General features: G+C 38.2%; 3 protein-coding genes and 2 long non-coding RNA genes across 8 annotated transcripts in view; 3 read left to right on the forward strand and 2 right to left on the reverse strand.

The window, feature by feature from the left end:
• Positions 1-2,336, reverse strand: part of LOC135195624 (transient receptor potential channel pyrexia-like) — a 7,643-nt gene extending 5,307 nt beyond the window's left edge. Inside the window, exon 1 of the mRNA XM_064221968.1 lies at positions 1,890-2,336. The gene's annotated coding sequence lies outside the window, so the exon portion shown is untranslated. The remainder of the gene's footprint in view (positions 1-1,889) is intronic.
• LOC135195625 (uncharacterized) overlaps positions 1-11,606 on the forward strand; it is a 70,672-nt gene extending 59,066 nt beyond the window's left edge. The window contains exon 3 of one of the 2 annotated variants that reach the window (XR_010310197.1): positions 11,272-11,606. This is a non-coding gene — a long non-coding RNA (uncharacterized LOC135195625). The remainder of the gene's footprint in view (positions 1-11,271) is intronic. The other variant, XR_010310196.1, reaches the window with a different exon arrangement.
• A 7,674-nt stretch (positions 11,607-19,280) lies between these two features.
• Positions 19,281-20,310, forward strand: LOC135195294 (tigger transposable element-derived protein 1-like). The gene is made up of 2 exons (XM_064221553.1): positions 19,281-19,767; positions 20,093-20,310. Exons 1-2 carry the CDS (start codon positions 19,281-19,283, stop codon positions 20,308-20,310), a joined length of 705 nt encoding a protein of 234 aa, XP_064077623.1.
• Positions 20,311-21,951: 1,641 nt separating this feature from the next.
• LOC135195626 (protein singed-like) overlaps positions 21,952-25,414 on the reverse strand; it is a 400,445-nt gene continuing 396,982 nt past the window's right edge. For all 3 annotated transcript variants that reach the window (XM_064221971.1, XM_064221969.1, XM_064221970.1), the window contains one exon: positions 21,952-24,091. In XM_064221971.1, the coding sequence (XP_064078041.1) occupies positions 23,889-24,091 (203 nt within the window). In that variant the 3' untranslated portion in view covers positions 21,952-23,888. The remainder of the gene's footprint in view (positions 24,092-25,414) is intronic.
• LOC135195628 (uncharacterized) lies at positions 23,978-24,811 on the forward strand. Its single transcript, XR_010310198.1, has 2 exons — positions 23,978-24,115; positions 24,625-24,811. It is a non-coding gene; the product is annotated as an uncharacterized LOC135195628 (long non-coding RNA).

Below are 25,414 nucleotides of genomic sequence, written 5' to 3' on the forward strand. Positions count from 1 at the left end.
TAATTACTGGCATGTGTCAGACAGGTTAGACAATGAGAAGCACTTTTTTGTAATATAATCTAGTATATAATATAATGATATCAGACAATTGTGGTATCAATTGGATCAATGGCATCCTTGGCTTCCTCACGCTTCCCTGTTGACTATGCTTGAGCCCATTTTCAAAGCTATTATTTTTAGTAATTTGATAACAGGGCTTCTTCACACTTTACCTGTAATTACCTGGACAGTGGTTGTTTAAAAAATAAATATTTAAAATATAAACATATTAATTTAACATAATAATATTTGCATGCCTGGATAGAGATTTCTCAAAGCTGTCACTACCATCTTCAGCTCTCTCTTAACACATGATGAACAGTAAAATTTTAAACGAGAACTCTTACTCCACTCCTTCCTTCAGGCGACTTACCCAGTCACTTCACTCTCTCAAGTCCAATGACCCCTACAAGTCACATTCTGCGCACCCCTGATCGACAATTGTGCATCTCATTTCATCACACTCCTGACAACCACGCACCACAGGGATACTTGGCCAAGCGGCAAACTTGAGCTTTATGTTTTGGCATCTTAGTTACACTTTTGAGTAGTACACAATCTGTATGAACCCACAAGTCACATTCTGAGCACTCTATGACATTTGCATTATCACACTCCTGACAACAAGCACCACAGGGATACTTTGGCATAGGGGCAAACTTGACTTTATGTTTTGGCATTTTGATAACTTGTATAACAACCAAGAGACAACTGACAGAATCTGAACCTTTTCAGCCTTTTTATGCTGATATGAGGCATGAACAGCCAATGCCCAGGTAATTACAGGTAAAGTGTGAAGAAGCCCTGTTATCAAATTATTAAAAATAATAGTTTTGAAAATAGGCTGAAGTCTAGTCAACAGGGAAGCGTGAGGAAGCCAAGGATGCCATTGAGCCACTTTAATAACAATAATAATAATATAATTATTCAATAAGCCCATCAAGATACTCTACTTGATTACTCTACGATGGCATGGTAGCCTACGTAGCTAGTTGCTAAAACTAGTGGCCACCATACATAAAATACAAAACAAACGTCAGCCGATGTCACGTTTAATTACTGTTTAAAAAAAAGTTTACAATTATAAAACATACATATCTAGGGCCGTTTCTGTCTTTTCGGTAAATAGCGGGACCGATTGAAAATAGATCAAAATTGCGATTTTGATATTTGAAAAGGTAATGAAAGTAAAAGGTTGCCCCCGTACAACACCGTACCGCTAATGATGGTTCCCAATAGACTGTTATTACTATTGCCATTATCAAGAATTCCGTCGTCATCATCTTCGTTTGAAGCAGTAATCATCTCCCCCTTGTTACATTCATCATTTGTCATTATAGTTAGTCTGGGGACAGGTCTTTACCATGAAATTAAAATTTCAGTATCATAGTTGAATGTCAGTAATTCGAATAAAGTTGAATGTAATGTTATGATAGGAATGAGGTATGAGCGAGCTTTGTTTAGAAGAATAACATTTATAAAAGATTATTCTATATTAATGGCTAGAGATTTCCATGATATAGTATTATTGTTTTTTGTTGACATCTAGGGAATAGCTTTACTTGTTAATTTCTACGATGATAATATTTTCTAACTTCTTATATCAAAGGCTCGAGAACTGTAGTTTTTCGAAATAATAAAATGCAACAGAAGAGAATCGTTTTCAGGTGTCATTTATTGTTCTGTTACTATTTATGAGAGGAAAAAAGCCTGATTGTAAAAATGCGATTGGGATGTTGATTAAATATAGTTATTTATGTTCTTCAAGTACTTCCTGTTATACTTCTCTAGTGAGTGTGTTTACGTGTGTAGGGGAGAGGGGAATAATCGCAACACAAATTTGTACTTACTTCTCAGTAGGTTCATAAATCACGAAATTAATCGGTCATCTCTTGTCAGAATTCAAATTTGTTTTGCAGTATTTGTATTGTGTTTCACAATAATCTCGACTATGTAGTGTCTTAAGGTGACATTCAACACGATTTTGTTTAGACGCTCAATTGAACAAAACCTTGTATAATCTCGCTCAGCTTTTCTTTAGCCATACGTAAATCTCTTGAGTACCGTACTCTCTATATATATGGTCAGTGCTCACTGTCAGTACCTAGTCTAACGATCCTGCCAGGTTTATCACACCTTGAGAATTGTGTTCGAGATTACCGCGCAATGGTTATGATAGTAGTACACTGTGACCTAGAGAGACTTCACTAGGCCACGGTTTGTAGTACACTGTGAGTTAGAGAGAGTTCTTCACCATGCCACGGTTAGTAGTACACTGACGAGGGTCGAGGATGCTGGCGCTGCTCACGGAGTCACGGCCGGCCGGCCCGGGTCCCATGCTCCCAGCAGCCCCAAGCCGGGGGTTACCCATGACAGTTGTTTCCTAGATACGTAATCAGTAGAACTTCCCTTGCTTGGGACCATGGTAGAGAACTCTCGCTGTGCCGATTCTTAGTCCCTATATCCGGCTTTCGTCGGCTTCTCATGTGACCTTAGTCGTTGTGACGCAATCTTGTTTGAAACCAGTCTGTTCGTCAGTCTTGAGGAAGCGTTGGTTTCGCTCTACGAATGTCTGGAAATGCCTTTAGAAATTATTCGTGTAAATATTGTATTTTAGGGACAAAATAATGATAACGTGGAATGGAAAGTGACCCCATGCAGATACTGTAATTTATTATTATCAATCAATAAAGCTTCGAATGATTTTTTGGAAGGCATGTGTTCAATAATATGCATATAGTAGGCGCAGTTCCTGTGATTCATAAGCCTTGTTTCAATTCCAGTCATGTAATCTGAAGTCTGTCAAGGCTTTGTTTCTCAAATTTCGAAGAATAGAAAGTAAAACAACGATATTATGACATTTATCTCCTCTATCCCGTCATTTATTTTTAACTTGGAAAATTAAACTTTTTTAATTACTATCTTGATTATAATTTCTGAATTATGTGTTTTTCACGTCTTCGTGAATGTCTTAGTCGTAGCTGTGTTCACAGATCGTTTTGAGTATCATCTTTTTCTTCTTCTTCTTCTTCTTCTCAGCTCAGCTTTATACTTGATCCGCTTCGCTGCCATGCTTATTTCGTAATTTGTTTTGGCTGTTGTTTTACAGACGGATGTCCTTCCTGGCTCCAGCCCTCCTTATCTGGGCTTGGGAAAGATATATAATAAACATAATCACTGCTAAAACTAACGAAGTAACACATTAAGCCATAAACTCCGGGTCGATACGTCAAAAGATATACTACATTATTATGTATTTTATGTAATAAAAGAGAATTCTAGCTTTTATAGGTAGTCAGCGAAGCTCAGTTTATTTGGTGTGACTCTTTGACCTGGGAATTTATCCATCATTAGTATGGTTGCCATATTAATTAAACCTCGTAACGTTTTCAGTAGATGATTTCTTAGACGATTGAAGTTTGTTCTAAAGAGTACTGTACACAGTTACAAGAATTTAAACGTGTCCGCACTTATTTGTTCCTTTGTGAACGCGACATTTTTTTAGTTGGTTATGTCCTATGTTTAGCACAATGCACTATTATTTGATCTATCATTTGTGATAACCTTTTAGTCTGCTTAGATATCATTGTTTGACTTTCTTGTTCTTGGATATTAATTACTTATATTACTCTAACAGCAAGTGTTTTTAAATTATTTTTCCTAGTGTACTTTTTCATTCTTGTCGTCCCAACATTCCACATACTATTCAACGTTTTGTGTGACACTCCGTATTGTTTATAATTAAGTATAACTGTGTATCACCCCCCTCCCCAAGAAAAAACTGTACTATTTACGTTGTTTTTGCATAACCTATGGTTGTATGTATATATTGTACGCCCCAGAGCCAGTGGGGGATCTAGAAACCTTTCATTGAGGTGGGTTTACTAAGCATATCATATATATATATATATAGATATATATATATATATATATATGATATATATATTAATAAATAGATATAATAACATGTACACATCTACGGTACATATACATATCAACATTTATATTTTTATGCACATATATATATAAACACAGTAGTAGTTGTTGTTGAAATAACCATTAACTAAGAACATTATTGTTACTAATAATGATTTATAGAAAGAAAACAATGTTTTAATATTCACACCAATGGCTTTGTGTGGGGGGAGCGGAACACGTGACCCCCTTAAATACACCACTTTCATTTTACTCTAAAAAAAGATAAGTTCTCCGTAAGACAACTCACCTCGGTAATCATTCTGGTGCGTTGTCTAAGACAACTGACCATTTTCTGTGCCGTATCTTTCGTTATCTCTCCGGAGGTTGTTTACCACAATACTCGGTGGCGTTTCCGTTCGGCGATGTCATATCTTAATGCGGGTTAAGTTGCTGACAAGATTTTTATTTCATTGAAGACGTTCAGCGAGTTTCTGGTGCATTATTTTTTTCAACAATAAGTTTGGTGCATCTGACGCGGTTCGTTGACCCGTAAAAGATGGTCCCATGAGTGTAACTTTCCCGCTGTACAGGTACAGTAAAATAGACTTAAAGGAATAGGTCGAACGTTGCGGTATTTTTTCTTACCTTTATTGATTTGTATTTGTTTCCTCTCGTATGTGTGTGTGTGTCCATTCATTCACAAAACATGTATCAAAAATTCTGCATCTCCTTACGTGGCTCAACGAGGATTTTCTAAGTATTTTTGTGGTGACGTCACCGGAACCTAGAGAGTCGAATGTTGTGGTGAGTTCGTTCTTAGTGAATGACGTCGGCAGAGGAATGTGCGATAACGCGTCGCTTGACGTTTGGAAATAGTATAGATATTGTTCATAATACGCCCTTTGCATACTCGTATGGTGAAGGAATACTTTTTCGTAATTTTTCTTTAGATTTGGAATTTAGAATTTGTTTACGGAACCACTTCTCATGGGATAGTGTGGTATCTACTTTGTCATGTGCTCAGTCAAGCCATGAAATCTTTGAACGAATGACTCGTTTCATCAATTTTACTATTAAAATCCGTAATTTCTAACTTGATTTTTTTTTAATAATTATCATTTACGAACTTTCTCGGGATGGAGCATGTTTCGCCTTAATTATGATAAATGAGACAGTGCAAGCATTCTCTCTCCCTTAATAAGTTTTTCTTTTCTATAATATTGCTGAAGTCAGCAAATGTATAGTAATGTTAAATTCGTTTGTTTTGTCCCTGGATTTTATATAATATTTATAGGATAATGAGGCTCATTTTACTTGAAATAACGAAGTTCCCGTATTTTTAAAGAATTCTTTTCACCGTTTAAAACTTGGACTGAAATGCAGAATGACTCACGAAGCCAGTCCGTATAATAAAAACTGATCATCATTATGAATTTCTCTGTTTGGCTGTGTTAACTATCGAAACAAAACCAAGCATTGTTACAGCTATCGTTTCAGCCTCTTAGAATTCGGGTTAGTTGTTTACATATTTGTTAAATCTTGGTAAAAATTTACTTTCCTGTTTCCACTGAAATGTTCAGCACCTCCTACTGCAAGTTACACACTTTCTCTCCAGTCCTTTCTGAATATGACTGGACTTTTGATTGATGCTTTAGGCTGGTGTAGCACTTCCCTTCACCATTTTCGTTTTGAATAGAGGTCGTTTAATCATTACGCCCCGTAGGAGGGTAGTAAGGTGCACTGTAGGCATTACTTAAGATTCTTTGCAGCGTGCCTTCGGCCCCTAGTTCCATCCTCTCCTAACAATTGCTTCATAGTGCAACTGCGAGGTTCCCCTCCTGTTACACCTACCTATCAACCCTTTTACTGTCAGTTTCCGTTTCATCGCTGAATGGCCTCATAGATCCCAGTGCTTGGCCTTTGGCCTAATTTCCATATTCAATTCAAGCCATATTCAATTTTAATCATTACTTTTATTTTCCGATATTCTCTCGTTCTCTGCTTAGTGCCCCAGTAGTAACACTGTCTACTAAAGCCAGAGACCCACGTTTGATACCCATGATGACATTTATTAAGGAAGCAGTTTTTATGGATGCTTTTCCTAAAAATTCGGAAGGGCCTCGGCAAGGTGATGACTCATTGGACGCCGATATTGAAGTTGGCTACTTATTCCGTGTCGTTTTCCTTCAGTAACAAAGGACATCACATGTCCTGTTGCATCACTCAACGAGTCAAGAATCCGTTTGAAACATTCGTGTGACCGCCGACTCGCCGAGTGGGCGAGACTACGAAGCGCTCCGGGGCAGCAAGAAATACGTTTCGGTAAGAACTTTCCTATAAAGCTTACACAATAGTTACTCAATGATTCCTTTCTGTAAAGGATGTGAATTTTCAGGAATTAAGATGCCTGATATCAAAACATTTAAGTTGCCTTGTTTTCTTTGTCTTGACGTGTTTTCTTTGTCCTCATTATTTTCTCTCCTCCTTTCGTCGTTGTCCGGGTCTCCCTCCTTTGTACCGCATATAGATTGATACAAATTTCCGGGGATGCAAAGAAAATATTAGACGAGGTTGTCCCCAAGTCTGCAATGTCAAGAAAAATGCTTCTGTCTTCATGAGAAATAAAGCGATACAAATAAAATAAACATTATATGGTAAATAAGAATTCATACTGCACTGTTGCAGTTGCTTGAAGGACAAACAGTTGCAGAGTACCGTCGTCGGAGGTCACGTGATCGCCCGGCCCTGGGCCACAACAAGGATTTATCTCCATAAGAAATTAAAAGCCCCAGATTTGAATCGCCCATGAAATCGTTAGTATAGGGAAGTTAGCATTTAGACCCATGTAATTTGATTAAGAAAAATAAGTATTTATATGATGTTATATAAAATATGATGCTTGTTGTCATTTGATTTTTTAATAAGTATTTTTTACATACTATTGTAGACATTTGTATTTTTCTCAATCAAAATATATGGGTCTCAATGCCAACTTTCCTCAATTAACGTTTTTCTGGCCGTTTCAAATTCGGTCCCATTCATTTCTTACGGAGCGAAAATAGGCAAGTAGCCCAGGGAACGGTGGTGATTGCGTCACACTATGACACTGTAGTACTATATTTGTTCCCATCGCTCCATATCAACTGGAGGCAATTCTTCCCACTATAATAAGAATTATAATGAAAATGATAGCCATTGGACCAAAGTTCTTTAAAGCTCAACATGATACGTACTGGCTATTTGCAAGTAAGTTTTGTTTGAAGCGAACACAATTTTTTTTTTTTCGTTTCTGGTTTTTCGTCTTGTGTTGGGGAAGCTGCAGTGATACAGGCGGACTTCAAGTTGCCATTTCGGTGATCTGCTGTATTGTCTAAGTTATTCAAAGTACGGAGAAGTCGTGGTGCTGGAGCGGAATCCTTAACGATGACGTCATAGTACGAGAAGGAAAGAATGTTCAGCATACATTTAGATATTAAACCGTAGGGAATAACTTGCACCTTGATTGTAAGTTATTCATGAGGTGTGGCGAACAGGTTATTGAAATGTATTTGTGGCTTGATGTTTGTGGATATAAAATCATACGCATATATCTATATCTATATCATATATAATCTATATATACTTATATATATAAAAAATATATATATATATATATTATATATAATATATATGTGTGTGTGTGTGTGTGTGTGTGTGTGTGTGTGTGTGTACATACATATATACATCGAAAGCCATTTCCCCTAACAGGTGGTGGCTTCAGAAAAAAGTAATAGTTCAATTACTGCCAAATTCTTGCTTTTAGTTGAAGGATCATAAATGACCTTCCTGTGCAGATTGCTTTTCCATAAAATTAAAATCTTCGTATAGAAGACTTACCAGCAACGCACTGAGTACCCCTGCACAGAACTGCCCCATTTGCTCATATTTCACTGTCTCTCGTTTCTGAGATAAAAGCCATTCCTTTTCTGTGCTGTCTTTATTCCGTTCACCCCTCGAAACACTTCTGAATGACACCACCTTTTTCACCACTTTATCCTTCCACCCCATGGAAAGCTTCTGATTGACACCACCTTTTTCGCCACTTTATCCTTTCACCCCTCGAAACTCTTCTGAATTTACACCACCTCTTTCGCCACTTTATCCTTTCACCCCTCGAAACTCTTCTGAATTTACACCACCTCTTTCGCCACTTTATCCTTTCACCCCTCGAAACTCTTCTGAATTTTACACCACCTCTTTCGCCACTTATCCTTTTCACCCTCGAAACTCTTCTGAATTTACACCACCTCTTTCGCCACTTTATCCTTTCACCCCTCGAAACTCTTCTGAATTTACACCACCTCTTTCGCCACTTTATCCTTTCACCCCTCGAAACTCTTCTGAATTTACACCACCTCTTTCGCCACTTTATCGTCCGGCAGATCAGACCAACTCAAAACACATTAATCAGCGAGCTCGCACGCGCGCGCGTGTGTGTGCATGATGTCTACTCGTTTTAGGGAAAACAAACCCACACTGAAATTATTTAGCCCTCCCCGGATGTGATTACTAAAGTTGCCATGAGGGCATTGGAGGTACACACACACACTGTTAGGTAGCTAGTTATTTTATTGACAAAATTATACAATTATTAGTACAAATTTGTCCACAAAGAGACTTAATACAAAATATAACAAATTGGGCAGTAATCTCTTCTGTTCTTGCAAGTACACGGACTCCAAAGAAAAATGCAACATCAAGCACAAATAACATAAGCCTTTAAGACTATAAAAAAAACGAAAAAGGGACTTACTACAGAGAAAAACATAGTCACATCACTATCCAGTATGAGGTCCTGACACACAATGCTTTAAAAAAAAAGGAAAAGTTTATTTGAAGAAAAACAAAACAAAAGACAAAGCCGCATATTACTTAATAATATAAAGAACTTCATTGATCAGAATATGTGACTCGTCCTGAATAGAGATATTAAAACACACACAACACGATGATAAAAATCTGATATAGTAAGGGCATGAGGCCTGTAAGCAACGAATCAGGATGAATTTATACCACAAACGGTTTGTGTCAGAATGAATTAATACCACAAACGGTTTGTGTCAGAATGAATTAATACCACAAACGGTTTGTGTCAGAATGAATTAATACCACAAACGGTTTGTGTCAGAATGAATTAATACCACAAACGGTTTGTGTCAGAATGAATTAATACCACAAACGGTTTGTGTCAGAATGAATTAATACCACAAACGGTTTGTGTCAGGATGAATTTGTACCACAAGCAGTGCCGCTTTTTTTTATAAAATAATGCGCAATTTTCCACCATTTTGTTCAATGACAATAGATTCCAAACACTACCCCACTCGGAATTCTGACATCATAGAGAGCGTAGGTGTTGCTTGCAAAGTGCGTTTGCCGTTTTTTCTTTTATTTTTTTTTATTTTTGCGTATGTATTTTATTGCAGCAACGCCATATGGACTCTACATTGTTATATATTCATCAGGGTAATTTTTTTACATAGTTTTTTTTTAAATCTCAGAAATAGTTTTTTGAGTTGGAAAAACTATGTAATACTTGTTATAGGGTATATTATATATATATATATCTATATATATATATATATTATATATATATATAATGGATTCTAGCTGTCTGCCAGGCTGGAATGATCAAGTGAGGGTACACCAGATGCCACAGGGGCTTGGGTAGGTGTACCCTCCCATGATCATTCCAGTCTGGCAGACAGCAGAGTCCATCATTGTACATACACACACACACACACACACACACACACACACACATATATATATATAATATATATATATATATATATATATATATATATATATATATGTGTGTGTGTGTGTGTGTGTGTGTGTGTGCAAAGGTCTTCAGAACATCCCTTTCTTACTAATGATATTCCTTTTATACTAAGAATTTACTCCCAGCAAAATATCTGTGGTAACCTTATTATGTATGCCATTGCGGGGGACAATTTCCATTTGTTCCAGGCACATCGATATTTTTATTTCAGGCCTGTGTCATTGTTTTTCAAGAAGATTGTACCTTTTAGTTGCCGAAGAAGTGTTTTTTATTTTAATAATAGTTTTCATATATTATAGCCCTTTAATTCATATTTCTTATATACCATCGTTTTATATTTTCATATTCAATTATCAAAATTCAGAATCTTTATATTTTTTTCTGTTCATATTTTTTTTCTTCAAGTTCCATATTTGTAATACACACACACACACACACACAAAAGTTGTGGTGGCAAAGCGTAATTCCCGAGCCGTGGCGGCGCATCTTCACATGATCTGATCAAGGTCGATAGCCCTTCTGTCTGATCATAGTCATACCTTCATGGTCTGCTAAACCGTTTGATGAGCTAGCTTTTTTAAGAGTAGCCACAAAATCGTATATTTCAGGAAGTCAATGTAACTTCTTGGTCATTGTGTATAGTTTGGGAGTACAAATAATTTTTTTCATACTAAATTTTTAATATGGTTTCAATGCATTGACATTTGATGGCTGGTAAACAGATACTATTATTTATTAATAGTCTTACCGCAGTGCTCTCTTGTTTCAGTCTAGTTGGTATCTAACACTGAATTACGTTCATCTTTTATTAAAAATGGTATGTTATTGGAAGAGTCAGGTTATCAGGTGCGCTACTACATATAGGTTTTCTTGGAACGCTTTTGTGAAACGTTTGAGGAAAACCAGTCTGAGTAAAGCGAAAGAAATTTCTACTAGGAAAACTCGGTAAGTTTGACAAGGTGACTTTGACCTAAGTCGGACCAGAAATGGGTGTTGACGTCACCATGAGAATATTCTCAGTACGAGTAGACATTAAAGTATCATAAGTATAAGATGATAAGAGAGAGCGGGAATGACAATGAGAGAGGTAAACAGCTGGTAAGGGTAGTTGTGGGAGTGTCCAGTTGTGGCCAGAAGTTGAAAATGAAACAAGTGTTACGGAAGTCAGACTTGCATAAATACAGTAAGACTCCTTTAAAGAACAAGTGATTAATGTGATCGTGGTGGCAAAGAAATTGATGATCATAACAGAGACTGCCCATATTGGCCTGATATCTGGCAATCATACCTACAGCGTGGCCTAAGGAAGGTAGGGTTAATAAGGGAATCAGTACTGAAGTTTGTGTAATTGAACCAAGTATGAGTGAAGTTCGTTTAGACTAGTGTTTTTTGTTTTTAGATTTTATTTAGGAGGTATTTTAGATGTAACGATTGTAATGGTCTGTACAGATGTGTAGGGTAACATTTCCTTGTTATGTTTTCTTCTTCAGGCTGTATAAAAGCTTCAAACTGATGACTGGGTATCAAGTTTTGTATGGACAATGGTAAATAGTATCATCATATCCAAGGTATGCTCTAAATGGTCTTAAATTTATAACCGTATCTTTTTAAGTGACTTGATACCAATGAAGTAAAATAAAAATTTACCTTCCAAACATCTTGCCACAAAAAAGCAGTCTGGATATAGATGTTCAGAGGACAGGCTGTGTCATTAATTTTACCTGTAGTGATTCTTTACCAGTATATCCATAATGCCAAATAAAACTAGGTACTTTTCTTAAGCAAAATATTTAATCATATAGCAGAGATTATTTCAAAGAACCTTCCTTTTGCTGTATACTGATAGATTCTGGAGTCGCTACCTAAATAATTTAGAACAACAGTATCTTGGGTCATTGAGTCATTTTATCAGAAAACTTCTGAGGAGTAAGAATTTGTATCTATAATAATGTAGAACCATTAACTAGGCTATTTGGTCTCCTAAGTAACACAACAATAGACCTTTTAAAATCTATTTGTCTAGCACCGTGTGGTTTCTACAGGGATTGCCTTAAGGATTATCTTAAGCAGCCAAAGTTGTTCTTTTTTCGAGGAACAGTGCTTATAATTTTCAAGGATAGAAGCCATTATTAATATAACTACAAATTAACAAAACTCTGAATGAGATTGCTCCAGCTTGATATATATAGTAGTAGTTGTTCCTACATGGTATATAAACCTTTCGGTCTTTACATAGGAATTATTATTCATCGAAGCTGGAAACCGACCGTTAAACTTTTAACAAGGTGGTATGGTACGTAGAACTACCTAATGACTGGGTGGGAGGGCCTCCCATCCGGTTGGTAGGGCGTCACGTTACTTTCGGCTGCCTTGTGGATGGATGTATTTCACTGCCCTCTGCTTTGCCTGCTGTTTGCTTCATTTCCATGTGTTCCAGTTGTTACATCATTGCTTCTTTCCCGGTGGAATTGCTCTTTTGTTGGCTTTCTGCAATTTACTCACAATTTGCTCTTAAGTTGACTCTTCCGAACAATTTCCTCTCATCATACTCAGACCTTAGCCTAAAATAGTTCTAAAACCTTAAGATTTTTGTTGTTTTTTCTTACTGAGTCATGGAACAGCAACTCCATTTATCTGATGTTAAGGTGCGCAAGCCGGCTGCTATGTGGACCTGCCCCAGTACCTCTGTCAAGGCTTGCAGCCATTTCTGCTCCTCCATTGATGATGACCTCCATCTGCTCTTGATTGTACCCCTGACTGTTTGTTCTGAGTGTTGCAACTGGTCTTCGGAGCAATGGGCTAAGTTCTTGTTCAGGAAAAAGTACCAGAAGCAACACTCCAAGTCGTCATCGGAGGGTTATTCGCCCTAAGTGACTACCTTGGCGAGCAAGCCTCTGGATGCTTGTATTCCCCTAATGACTGTCTGTCCTTGCTACCACCCCCCCCCCCCCCCTTCAGGAGTGGCTTCCCCTTTGTCATCTTCTTAAGGTTTGTCTGTTAACTGTTGTTTCATGGTAGTCATTTGCAGAGAATTTGTGATTTCTGATAGGATCTTACGTCCTGGAGGCGTTTTTCATTCAACTTTTTTGGAATTAAATTGGTGGTATTCTGTCCTTCAGGGATGCCATTCCCAGGGCTTAGTGCTGGTGTTACCCTTAGGAATTTCCCGTTCGTGCACTCATACCCTTATTCCTCCAAAATGGCGAACAATTATGCATTAGAGGAGATTAACGCTTTTACTGAAGCAGGGAGAGCCGTGGGCCTGAAGGGCCAAGAATTAGCTAATTCGGTAGCCGAGGAGAGGGAAAAAGCAAGGATGGAAAGGGAAAGAGAGCAAGAATTCCAGGAGAAAAGAGTAGCAGCCGCAAGAGTAGAAGGGGAGAAAGAATGAGTAGAAAGGGAGAAGAAAGAGAATTCCAAGAGAGAAAGGAAGCAGCAGCAAGGGCAGAGAAAGCAGCAGAAAGGGCTCGCCAACTGGCTATGGCCAACACTGGCATCCAGACCTCTACATCCCTCAGTAGCATCGGCACCCTTATCCGACCGTGGAACGAATCCGAGCGGGAAGCCTGGCTCAACCACATAGAAAAGGTCCTGGAGACCTTCCAACCTCCTCCCGCCAAAGTAGCCCTCATTTTGGGGAAACACTTCGAAGGCGGCCTTCCTATTACTCCAAGATTTCAGTGCTGTTGATGAGCGACAACAACATGGTAGTGGCATACATTAACAAACAAGGAGGACTAGTTTCTCTTTCGTTACACCACTTGATAACGCAGGTGCACAAGTGGGCTGTAGCTGGCAGTCAGGTACATTCCAGGCAAGAGGAATGTAGTAGCAGACATGCTCGGTAGCCAGTGTCAAGTGATAGGAACAGAATGGTCCTTGCACATGGACATTGTGAGAAGGCTTTTTGATTTCTGGGGCTCCCATCGATCGATCTCTTTGCCACCTGGCACAACAGAAAACTCCAGGTATTCTGCTCCAGTATTTTGATAATATAAACTTAAAGAATACTGCATATGTAAGTAGGGTATTTTAGTCTCTGGCACCCCTTTTAGACATAACAGAAACAATCTACACACTTGTATCATCATGCCAGAGAAGCAGATGCATACATAAAGTCTGGAATCTACAGGGGATGCTATGTACACTTGGTTTCCTTTTATCTAGTAAAGAATCGATCAGTAGGTGAGCCTCTAGAAGTATCATATTCTCTAGTTAAACGCACATATCAGTGACAGCACTGCCCCATATTGTTGCCCTCCTGGATGAGTGTTTGTAAGGTCACCAAGGAGAAGAATGCCTATGAAAAGATGGAGACACGAGAGACAATAGAGGAAGGTAGGCACAAGATAAAACATCTGGAAAGGCTCGTTAAAACAGCAACCCTAAAAGGGATTAAGCTGTAAAGAAGTGAAGATTGTCAACAACATACCGGTACAGTATCAGATACAGTTACCTATTATCTAAATTTCCTTTAAGTCCCATACACACTATGCATCATGTATCAACCACGTGATGCAGGAGTGGTGGTGAATAAAATTACTAGCAGCCAAACTGTACTGCAACACTGCTCACTTGTTCTTGTGTGCTAGCTGCTCAGTAGCAGTTCAGCTTTCAAAATGATAGGGTGTCTGCCAATGATGTACTTTGCCAGGAGACTTTTACTGTGGGGCGTAATTGCTCTGTGTGCTGCAAAAAAGAGACTTTTGAGGAAGAAACGTAGAACCTTGTAGTGTAAGCAATGGCTTTCCCGGTGTCCTCTGAAGGGAAGCTTCAATTAAATATTTCTGGATCTACGAGTTTGTTTGTTTGAATGGTGTTTTTATGTTGCATGGAACCAGTGGTTATTCAGCAACGGGACCAACGGCTTTACGTGACTTCGAACCACGTCGAGAGTGAACTTCTATCACCAGAAATACACATCTCTCACTCCTCAATGGAATGGCCAAGAATCGAACTTGCGACCACCGAGGTGGGGCGCAAACACCATACCAACCACGCCACTGAGGCGCTGGATCTACAAGTCAAAAATCCAACAGACTGAAAATTACACAAGAATACCAATCCCTGCATTATATAAATTGCTGGCAAAAATTGAACCGTACATTTGTAAGTCTGATTTTATTGTTTTCTAGCTTGTACTCCTGATGTTTCTCATCTTGTACTGCTTGCACTTGATGTTCCAAACAGATGGATGCTCCTTCAGCAATTCAATAAAATGTAGTGTTGGTCCTTGTCCACTCAAGGGGTTTGGCGGGTGGTGGTGATAGAGCCTTTGGCACTGGAGCTGAGCGGACGTCAAGCCGCTCTGAATGATGCATCACTGAGCACACATTTTGAAATCGCTCCGACCCATTAACATGGTGGTGCGGCTTCGTGTTGAAAAAGTTGTTTTTCAACACATTCGTTCAATACTGCGAGCATCATGATACATAGGAAGAACAGTAAGCACATCTTCAACCTCAGCTGGGTATGTAAAATATCCCAATTTGAACAACAACCAGGCAAAAGATCTGTGTCCCAGTCCAAATCCCCCTTGAAAAAGAACTGCATTTAGATTGTACTACCAACTGCGTGGAACATGTTTCTAAATTTGTCTGATGAAGAATAGAAAGATTTGAGTGGTTGGTAAACAAGAACTGGGTCGAGTTTCAATTCATATAGCACTGTAATATGAATACGTATTGAAACTGTACAAAATTATGTAGGTACTATATCAAATGAAATTTTCATACACTTTTGGGTTGCCTTTGAGGATCATTTCTTTCCATGAACTGGTATATATACACCCTAGATTTGGACCTTGGATTGTAAATTCAAATTAATAAACACAATGAATATAAACTTGGTTGTAAGGTGAAGAGAAATGAACATGTGCACCAAAAATAGGAAGCAGCAGTTTGTTTGTACTGATAGCGAGTGGACAACATACTATATTTCCTATTGGGCATGTAATATTTGAAAATAAGGAGAGTTGACAGAAACTATAATTAAGGTGATTTTTATGTTGTGACCATACCGAACAGTTCATATCTACTATATATGGGAGGAAGGGCTTATAATTGTTCAGTAAATGTTGGAGATTGATCTTTTTATATTTTGACCATCCAATATCTGGAAAATGGCCTGAGATCTCAAAAGATTGTGATAGTTTGAACATGTGAATTTAGGAAAAGTTTGGACATATGATTTTAGGGGAAAAAAATAAGAAAGCAATAGATATGGAAGTAGCAATAGAAAATCATGAAAAAAGTCATAGACTAGAAAGGAATTTGGGCAGAGTGTGCGTAGTGGAAAAACTCGTTTCATGTTTAACCCCTAAAAGGAGGAAGTCTTCCATAAAGTGTTTGACATTAGTGCCGCAGGCCTAAGTTAATTCTTTGAAGATGCTTAATTAACCTAATTTAGCTCCACATACCCAGTTGGCAAGTCATGCATATACACAATCGAGAGCTTCTTACATACATCAAGAAGGGATGGCAGTTCAGATTGGCAAACACCTGGGATTCACACTCCTCTGTTCTCTAATACTGATTCTATGATTCTATTTACTCAAATGTGAGGATCTTCGTAATGATATGGGAACAGGGACATTGTCATGAATAACAGTCCTAATTCATCTCTCGTGGACAACACTGATATGGTAAACTACTCAAAAGCCACCTGCTCAGTATTGCATGGCCTTAGAACCTTAGGTAGCAGAGGAAAAGAACAAATAGTTACTTCCCAGTGTTAACCCAGAAGGAAACTTCATTGCTTAATGCAGTTCTAAGTCTCTTGATACCCCATTCAGTGCCTCCCCTAGTTAACATGGCTTGCATAATGCTACCATTGCTCAAATGTTGATTATAGTTGATGATGATATTATAGCTGTGCAACCTGATGAATGACAATGAAGACAGACTGTACAGGAAAGTAGAGGAGTTAGATATCCTCTGAGGGTGCCTCTTCACCTTCTTCAGGAGGCGCTTCATTAGGGATTTCAGGAGGCACCACCTTCTTGAGGTAATTGTACATCTGCACTAACAAGGTATGATAGGGGTTCACTATAATAATATTGATGAAAGTTGTGGCCCTTTCTTTATTTTGATTCCATGCCTTGACCAGTGTCTGTACCTTCCTAACATCCCTGATCGAATCGCAGAGACCACAATTTTTTAAAGGCTTGGTCCATTGGTGGGATAACAGTATTAAAGAGGGAGGCAAGTTCTTGTCCGAAAATGGCCCCCACATGCTCTGCTCATACTCGTTCTCAATGCAGGCAACTGCACTTTCAGTCACGTGGTAATGGGCTGCTACTTCTCCATGACTTCTGCCCTCTCTTAACATGACAGTGACGTCTGATTTTCTCCTCATTTGTCATTAACTGTAAGGGCTTCTGATGCTTAGGCTCTTTGCCAGAAGCCTCAGGAGAAGCAGAACATTTAGAGGACATTTTTTAAAGAATAATTCTTAGTCCGTAGTAGTGTACTATATATATACTGTAGGGCACACGCACAAACGAAAGAGCATTGAACTGTACGTATTGGGTCAAGTGGGTACAGTATGCGCATTGACATTTTGTGCAGACTGTACATTTTATGAAATGTTTTGTTTTAATATGATTTCTAAATATGATACATATGTACATAAATTTTTTTAGGATGATACTATAAGTACCCAGTAGGGGGTAGTGCCATCAGTGTACCTCATGCAGTGCACTGTAGACATTACTTAAGGTTCTTCGCAGCGTGCCTTCAGCTCCTAGCAGCAACCTCTTTTGTTCCTTTTACTGTACCTCCTTTCATATTCTCCTTCTTCCATCATACTTTCCACCCTCTCCTAATAATTGCTTCATAGTGCAACTGTGAAGTTTTCCTCCTGTTACGCCTTCCAAACCCTTTACGGTACTGTCAATTTCCATTTCAGCGTTGAATGACCTCATAGGTCCCAGTGCTTGGCTTTAGCTAAGGCCCTAAATTCTATATTCAATTTAATCAATGCTGTAAGCATGCAGAGCATATTTAAAATACATAAGACACGGGAATAACAGGGTAAAGCACCTCAGTGACGTGGTCGGTATGGTGTTGGCCTTCCATCATGGTGGCCGCGACTTCGATTCTTGGGCATTCCATTGAGGGGTAAGAGATGTGTATTTCTGGTAATAGAAGTTTACTCTCGACGTGGTTCGGAAGTCACATAAAACAGTTGGTCCTGTTGCTGAATAACCACTGGTTCCATGCAACGTAAAAACACCATACAAAGAAATAATAGCAGGGTAAGTACGTTTTTGTCTGCACTATTTTTATAATGCAAACGTACTAAGTATGTTTTCATGACTAAATACATGTTTTATGATGAAAAAAGATTTATTAATTTTCAAATATTACAGTTCTGTAATAAGTTAATGTAAACAGCAAAATTTCAATAACATAATTGGTTTTTCGTAAAAGATGCTTCACCCAAACCAACTGCCCCGCAGATAAACAACTCTTATGATGCCGTAACACCTTAGAGCAGTACCCAAACGAAATGATACTCGACATGCTACTGGCTGTCATCTGCACAGCAGCCAATCCAGGAGCAGCATTCATTTTCCTTGCCACTCACTGGCTGTACACTTGGCATTGATTGGTTGAAACCCAAGTACCATCTCGCAAAGATGGAATTGTGGGTATCACGCATCTCTCCTTCATCAGCCTCACTGCGTAGCAAGTTACTGATATACGCGAACGTAAATGCGAAGCTGTGTTTGATATAATCAGCAAATATCTGTGTGAATCATGCAGAAAATGGCCCCTAAAAAGTGCCATGCTCCTGCTAAGGCTTCTGGCAAAGAGCCCAAGAGAAAGAAGACCGTAATGAAGCTTGACGAGACGGTGAAAGTTCTTGATATATCAAAGGAGGGCAAAAGTTTGGCTGAAGTTGGCTGCCATTCCAATGCTTAATGCGAGCACAGCAAGATACATAAAAAAAGAAAGTGAAATCAGAAAAAGTGTGAGCATGACATACTATGGTACAGCAAAGGCAGTGTCGACAGTGAGAGACAAAACAATTGTGAAAATGGAATCTGCACTCGCGTACTGGATCAAGGACTGCTGTAAGAAGAATGTGCCCCTTGACTCCAAAATCCCGCACGAGAAAGCACAACAGCTCTACCAGCAGCTATCAACTGCTATGGAAGGTGGCGAGGAAGAGGAAGGTGGCGATGCAGAGGCACAGGAAGGCAATGAAGGGGAATTGGAATTCTTGGTCTTTGATGAACCAGTTCCTGAAGAGGAAGAAGAGCCACAACTGGAACTGTCGTCAGCTCCCCAAGGTTTTCAGGCAAGCAAAGGATGGTTCCACTGGTTCCAGAAAAGGTTGCACTTAAAGTTTGTTTCCCTACACGGAAGCAGCATCAGCTGACAAAGAGGCAGCCGCAAAATATCCAGAGATCTTTAAGAAGATTCTGCAGGAGAAAGGATACTGCCCAAAACAGGTCTTCAATATGGACGAAACTGGCTTGTTCTGGAAAAAGATGCCGTTCTGGACATATTTAATGAAGGGCAGAGCTAAAGCCTTTGGATTCAAGGCACAAAAGGACAAGGTGACCCTCCTGATGTGTGGGAATGCAGCTGGCTTTATGCTTAAACCAGGCCTCATTTACAAGGCTGCAAATCCTAGGACACTCAAAAAAAAGAACACGGCATTGCTGCCTATGTTCTGGATGCACAATCCCAAGGCCTGGATCACCAAAGTCCTTATGGAGTGCTGGTTCCATCAAAGTTTCATTCCTCAAGTTAACCAATGCTTGGCTGATGTGGACATGGAGTTCAAGGTCTTGCTAATAATTATGGACAATGCTGGTGGCCACCCTCTCGATCTTTATTACAAGGGAGTCAAGCTTGAGTTCCTCCCTCCCAACACCACCTCTCTCCTCCAGCCTATGGACCAGGGCGTGATCCGTGCCTTCAAGGCACTCTACACTGGGAACTCCCTACAGCACCTTGTTGATGCAATGGACAGTGACAGCGCATTTACGCTGAAATTCTATTGGCGTCAATTCACGATTGCTACGTGTCTGTCATCGACCGGTCGCTGAAGGACATGCTGGAGTAAGTTATGGCTGGACTGTGTCCATAATTTTATGGGTTTCTCTCCTCATAAGGCAGTCCAGTAGGCGAAAGTTCTTGGTAGTGAAAGCTTTGACGATATCACTGAGGAGGGCGGTCTGACTTTGGAATGCTTGTCCCAAGTTAAAAGAATGATCAACAATGTCCAGGAGTTTGTTGTAACATGGGATCCTTACATGGAACGCTCCTTATAGTTTTCCCAACATTCTTGATACAGCATTGGATGCTTATAATCAAGCCTTCACCACCATGAAGAAGCAAGACAGCAGCTGCCAATCACAATGTTCATCACACAAAAAGGACCCTCCAAAGCATTCCGAATCGCCTGAAGTAGTGCCCTTTGAATCACCTAAAGAAGTGCCCCCAAAATTGCCAGAGTCAGTGCTTCCCGAAGTGCCGCCTGAAGGTGAAGAGGTGCCCTCAAAGGAGATGTAACTCCTCTTGTTCAGCTGTGCAGTCATATCTCCATCGTCATTCATCAGAACTGCATAGCTAATTAATAAACATTCATCACTGGTGAGTACCCTATTTACGTAGGTTGTACTAGTGTAAACAAATTTTTAATGTTCACATGTATTCCGTTCTTTCTCTCTGTCATATGATTTTACATATGATTGTTTCCCTTGTAAAAAGAACACTGGACGACTTGAATAGTAACTGTATGAAAGAAAATGTGCATGACTGAATACTTATGGGGGGAATGGATTATTTTTACATATGTAACTAAATCATAAAGTACAAACTTATGTATTTTTAACCATAAAATGTAAGATTTACTTTGAAATAGTATCAGTAATATTTCAGAGATTAATATGTACCATAATAGTGTGATATTTTAATGTATATTTGATGTACAATTGATGTGCAATTCAGTATAGAATTTAGGTCAAAGGCCAAGCACTGGGACCTATGAGGGCATTTAGCACTGAAATGGGAATAGAGTTAAAAATTTGAAAGGTGTAACAGGAGGAAAACCTTGCAGTTGCACTATGCATTATGGATCAAGTGTTAGGAAAGGGCGGAAAGTAAGATGAAGAGAGAGAATATGAAAGGAGGTACAGTAAAAGGAATGTAAGCGGTTGCAGCTAGGGGCCGAAGGCACGCTGCAAAAAACATTAAGTAATGCCTACAGTGCACCGTATGAGGTCCACTGACTATATTTGATGTAGCATGGTATTTTTAGGGATACTTTGGTGTTTCCACATTCAAGAAAAGTTAGAATAAGCTTTTTTTGACGGGGGTTCCAAGTATTCACGGGTTCTAGCAATTTGCTGGCGGTTTTGGTATGCATCCCCCGTGGGAACACTGTACCTGTAATTCATAAATGCTTACCTCTCATGAGCAATATCTGGTTATTTTTCTGGTTGCCAGTGTTTTGCCTTCACTACCTCCTTTGAGGAGTGAAGATGTTGATATTCAAAATTACAATTTTTCATATTTTTGGCCAGTGACCTTGAAGGTCTGCCATATATGTAATAATAAGCTTTCAGAAGAATGATCTTGCTTCTTGTTAGCCTGGTCAAAATGTCACTGATTTGGCAATCAACAGCACAGTAGCCTTTCACTGTAACTGAAGTAGCAATATGCATAAGCAAATTTTTTATTCTTTTTATATATAGAAAAGCTATTGCTTTATATGTGGTTCCCATTTTATTTTGACAGTTACCTGCAGATATCATTTCTCTGCAAGTGGAGATTAAAGTGCCTCTTACGCAATTGAAGCAACTGATTTTAGCTTGACAGGGTGAGAGTCAAGGCAAGACACTTTGAAAGCAATGATCTTTATTTAGTAAAATTCATATTTAATTGCATCCTCATTAAATGACTACAACATTTTGATTTTATTTTGGCCCCACTTTTGGTCACTGGAACGGACTAATGGTTCCTGTTTAGCAGTTTCAGGTATAGCAAGCTGTCTTTCAGATTGCAATAATCAAACATTTATTTGTGGAAAAGAATTTTTCAAGGTTTGAAAAATTGTTTAAATGTTATATGTTATAATGCCTTTGGAAAATATAATTCAGTACCTGTCAACACCCTTCAAAGCCCAGGTCTAGGCTTATCAAAACTCTTGAAAAAACTTATTTAATTTTATTAAGAAGCAGTTTATAATGCTATACAATAATGCAATAAATAAAAAGTATATCCTACTATCTAAAGCACATCATAATACAAAGACTTAAATACAAACTACTTTGCATCTTCTATGACAGACAACATTTAAGGAACGGAGGCAATTAGCAACCAGCTGTGCGGACTGACGCCCTTACTTCTGACAATGGCATAGTCTCCAAAAAATACATTACACCACAAATGACAAACATCAATCTTCATTGATGAAACTTTCAGCTGATAAATGTTAAATAATCTGTTAATTGATAATGCCAGGAAAAGTAGAGAGAACATGTGACGAAGTGCAATACAAACCAGGGACACACAGTAATGGCAGGTGTAGCGTGAATGGGCACAGCTGGGGCTCTCTCTTTGGGAGGCTAAGCCTCGGACTGTCCTGGGCCGGGCTTGCCTTCCATAAATGCAATGGCTGGTTACCGCTGCCTGAGGCTGCGGGGATAACACCAAGAGCAAGGAGACTGCTGGTAGAGCATTTTACATTATAACCTTCAACAAGTCCATGGTACAATATATTACGTACTTAATATGGTGGGACTTTTATGGTGGAAAGAAACTAAGCTTATAGCACCAATGAACCACTTCCATATACTATACTATGCACTCACACTAATGATACATATTGAGCACAGCATTAGTGATCAAGGAAAAATATAGTATACACACACTTACATAGTAGGTGTTGAGGGTTATTTTGTGCAGATAAGTACAATCTCATTTTGGACTACTTGTTGAAACTCATTTGCCTAATTTCAGTTGGGCACAATGACACCAGCAGCCTGTCCACTAAGCAAGCAATGTTACTGAACTGTTGACTGAGCTAACATGTGCATCATGCTTTATTGGAACTATCACATAATTCTTTATGGAATAAAATTTTATAAATAAAGCTTCTGTAGTTTGCTTCTTTACTTTCAATTAATTTCAATGGAGTTTACTTCATTCGTACGTAAAAATCAACAATACGACAATCACAAACTTGTAGAAAGTGTAAAAAAGTAGAAATTAAGTACAGGTTATTTTACTTAGCCTAAAGACTCGTGGAAGCAGTATCATATTGAAATAGCATCTTACCAGCTTAATTACTTACATATAAAGATATAAGAAAACTTTGGTTGTGCATAAAACATCCAATATTCACAATTCTTGTAAATTTCAGTAAAATGCCATTTTGGCAAACTTAATCATGTACTCTACATAGAGTACTGTACTTCTATTTAAAGTAGGTTTCCAGCTAAACCAATGGACAACACTCATTTAAGAGTAACCTTAAGACTATGCTGTGTCCAAAGTCTACTATAGTGGTTCCTATTCCTGTATTTGAAATTTTCAAGGCCGTTTCATGACTAACTGGCAGTGTTCATTACAGAAAATTATATCGTACTGATATATTTACTACAGCTTGCCACTTTAGTACAGCCCAAATTAATTGACCAGTCAGTTAACATTATGGTCTTGATAGAAATTCTGAAAGAAATTCAACATCTCCACTAAATACTTGTGTACCAGACATCAAGTGTTCAGTAAATAAATTCAAATTTATAAAAGAAAAATATGAAATAAACATAAGTCTGTGTATTTATGAATACACTTGTGTAGTTTCACATACATTCATAATACACTTGTCATAAAATTTTAACACTTGGAATTTCTAACACTTATTGGACATTGAAGGTTAATGTTCATAAACATTTTTTTGGATTACATGTGGGTTACATTCAACCTGATATTGATATGTCAGACAAAAATGACTGTTCTAATCTATGGAGTTGTATCTAACTTGATAAAACCATTTTTTAAAAGTTCGATTCCACTTTATATGAGCTAATAATGACGGCAGGATTATTTCCTTTGCCTTACACAAACTTAAAAGTATCTAGCACTTAGAACTCCCAAAGAGTAGCATGACCAGGATCTGTATCACCTAATTTAAAACCTCCATTCTTTTCAGTAACAATGTACTGACCGGAAGAATTCTTCAAACACATCCGCGTTGCCTCCCGTAACTCAATAAAGAATCCTTCAGGCACTTCAGAATCAGCCATGATCCCATCACCACAAGCGTGCCAGTATCCACCCTGCTGACCTTCAGGGGAAAAAACATGTTTCAGTTAGTACATCAAATTATAATGCAGGAAAATATGTATGGTACAACTGGAATTTTTTTTTTCTTCAACTATCAAATATCCTCATGAATACTTGGTTTATATAAACCAAGTGGGTAGTATATGTGATAAAGATAAAAGCTTTGAAACTAGCTAATTTATTTTTATGTATACACTATATAAAACATTATTACTAGTTATATATCAGTTCTGTTTGCATTTTCTTGCACTGTGGGGTTCTGTAATTAATTTGTCCAATTACATATTCAACTTTGAAGGGCTAATTTTTAGTTAATGCTAGAAATTCATTCCTGTTTCTCAATTATTATCAGAATCTTATTTTTCATTAATAACTTTAATCTTACTCCTCGTATATGCACTTTTAAACTTTTACAGCTATAGTTTCTGCAGTACCAACCGTTATTTTTCAAAACATTAAATTACTCCAGGAAGACAAGGAAATTTAAAATTCATCAAATGTGAAACAATCTAACATATGTTTTCATTTTCACAGGCATGGTGTGTTAGAATGGAGAGTGGGTAACAAAATAATGGATGACAGGAGCTAGACATTTTTCAGACCAAGAAACATAAATGAGAATGTTGGATCAAGCTGTAAGTACCCACAGACACCAATATTGCAGGAATGTTACACAAATATATAATGAACATCATCATCTGTGTCTTGACAGTAAATTTATGGACATAGAACATTTACACTGACTTTCAACTCTGCTAATGCAATGAGTTCTCAAAGACTTAAGGTGGTAGCTAACCCATACGAGGCGGAATTAGTACAAGTGCCATGAAAGTTAGATCTAAGTAAACTGATAAAACTGCAAATGAAAAGCACTTGGAGCACAGACGAAGCTTAGGGAAAATTAGGAAAAAGAACTGGGACTGTAAAGGCAACTTATGGGATATTCATGGAAAAAGCTTGCAGAGAAAGTATACAGGAGATTCATGGAAGAATTTTGAATGTAAAGGTCATGTATAGAGTCGTGAAAGACTGGAATGCAGAGCGAGGTATAAAGGATAAGTTCCATGGAAGTGGTATGTAAAGGATGCATGTACGAGTCATGAACGAGATTGGACGGCTAGGGAAATATAAGGAAGATATATCCTAGCTATCATTTCTAGAAAATATAAATAAAGTTTGTTCCATGGATTCATTGCAGAGATCAATATAACAGATTACAGTAACAAAGAGCACATTAAGAAGTGGCAAAGATATCAACAAGAGGCGAACTATTGATCATATATAACCTGCAGATCAAATGTGGACATATATTGTAGAGGGAAAA

Source organism: Macrobrachium nipponense, chromosome 16 (assembly GCF_015104395.2).
Source record: "Macrobrachium nipponense isolate FS-2020 chromosome 16, ASM1510439v2, whole genome shotgun sequence".
Lineage (NCBI taxonomy): Eukaryota > Metazoa > Arthropoda > Malacostraca > Decapoda > Palaemonidae > Macrobrachium > Macrobrachium nipponense.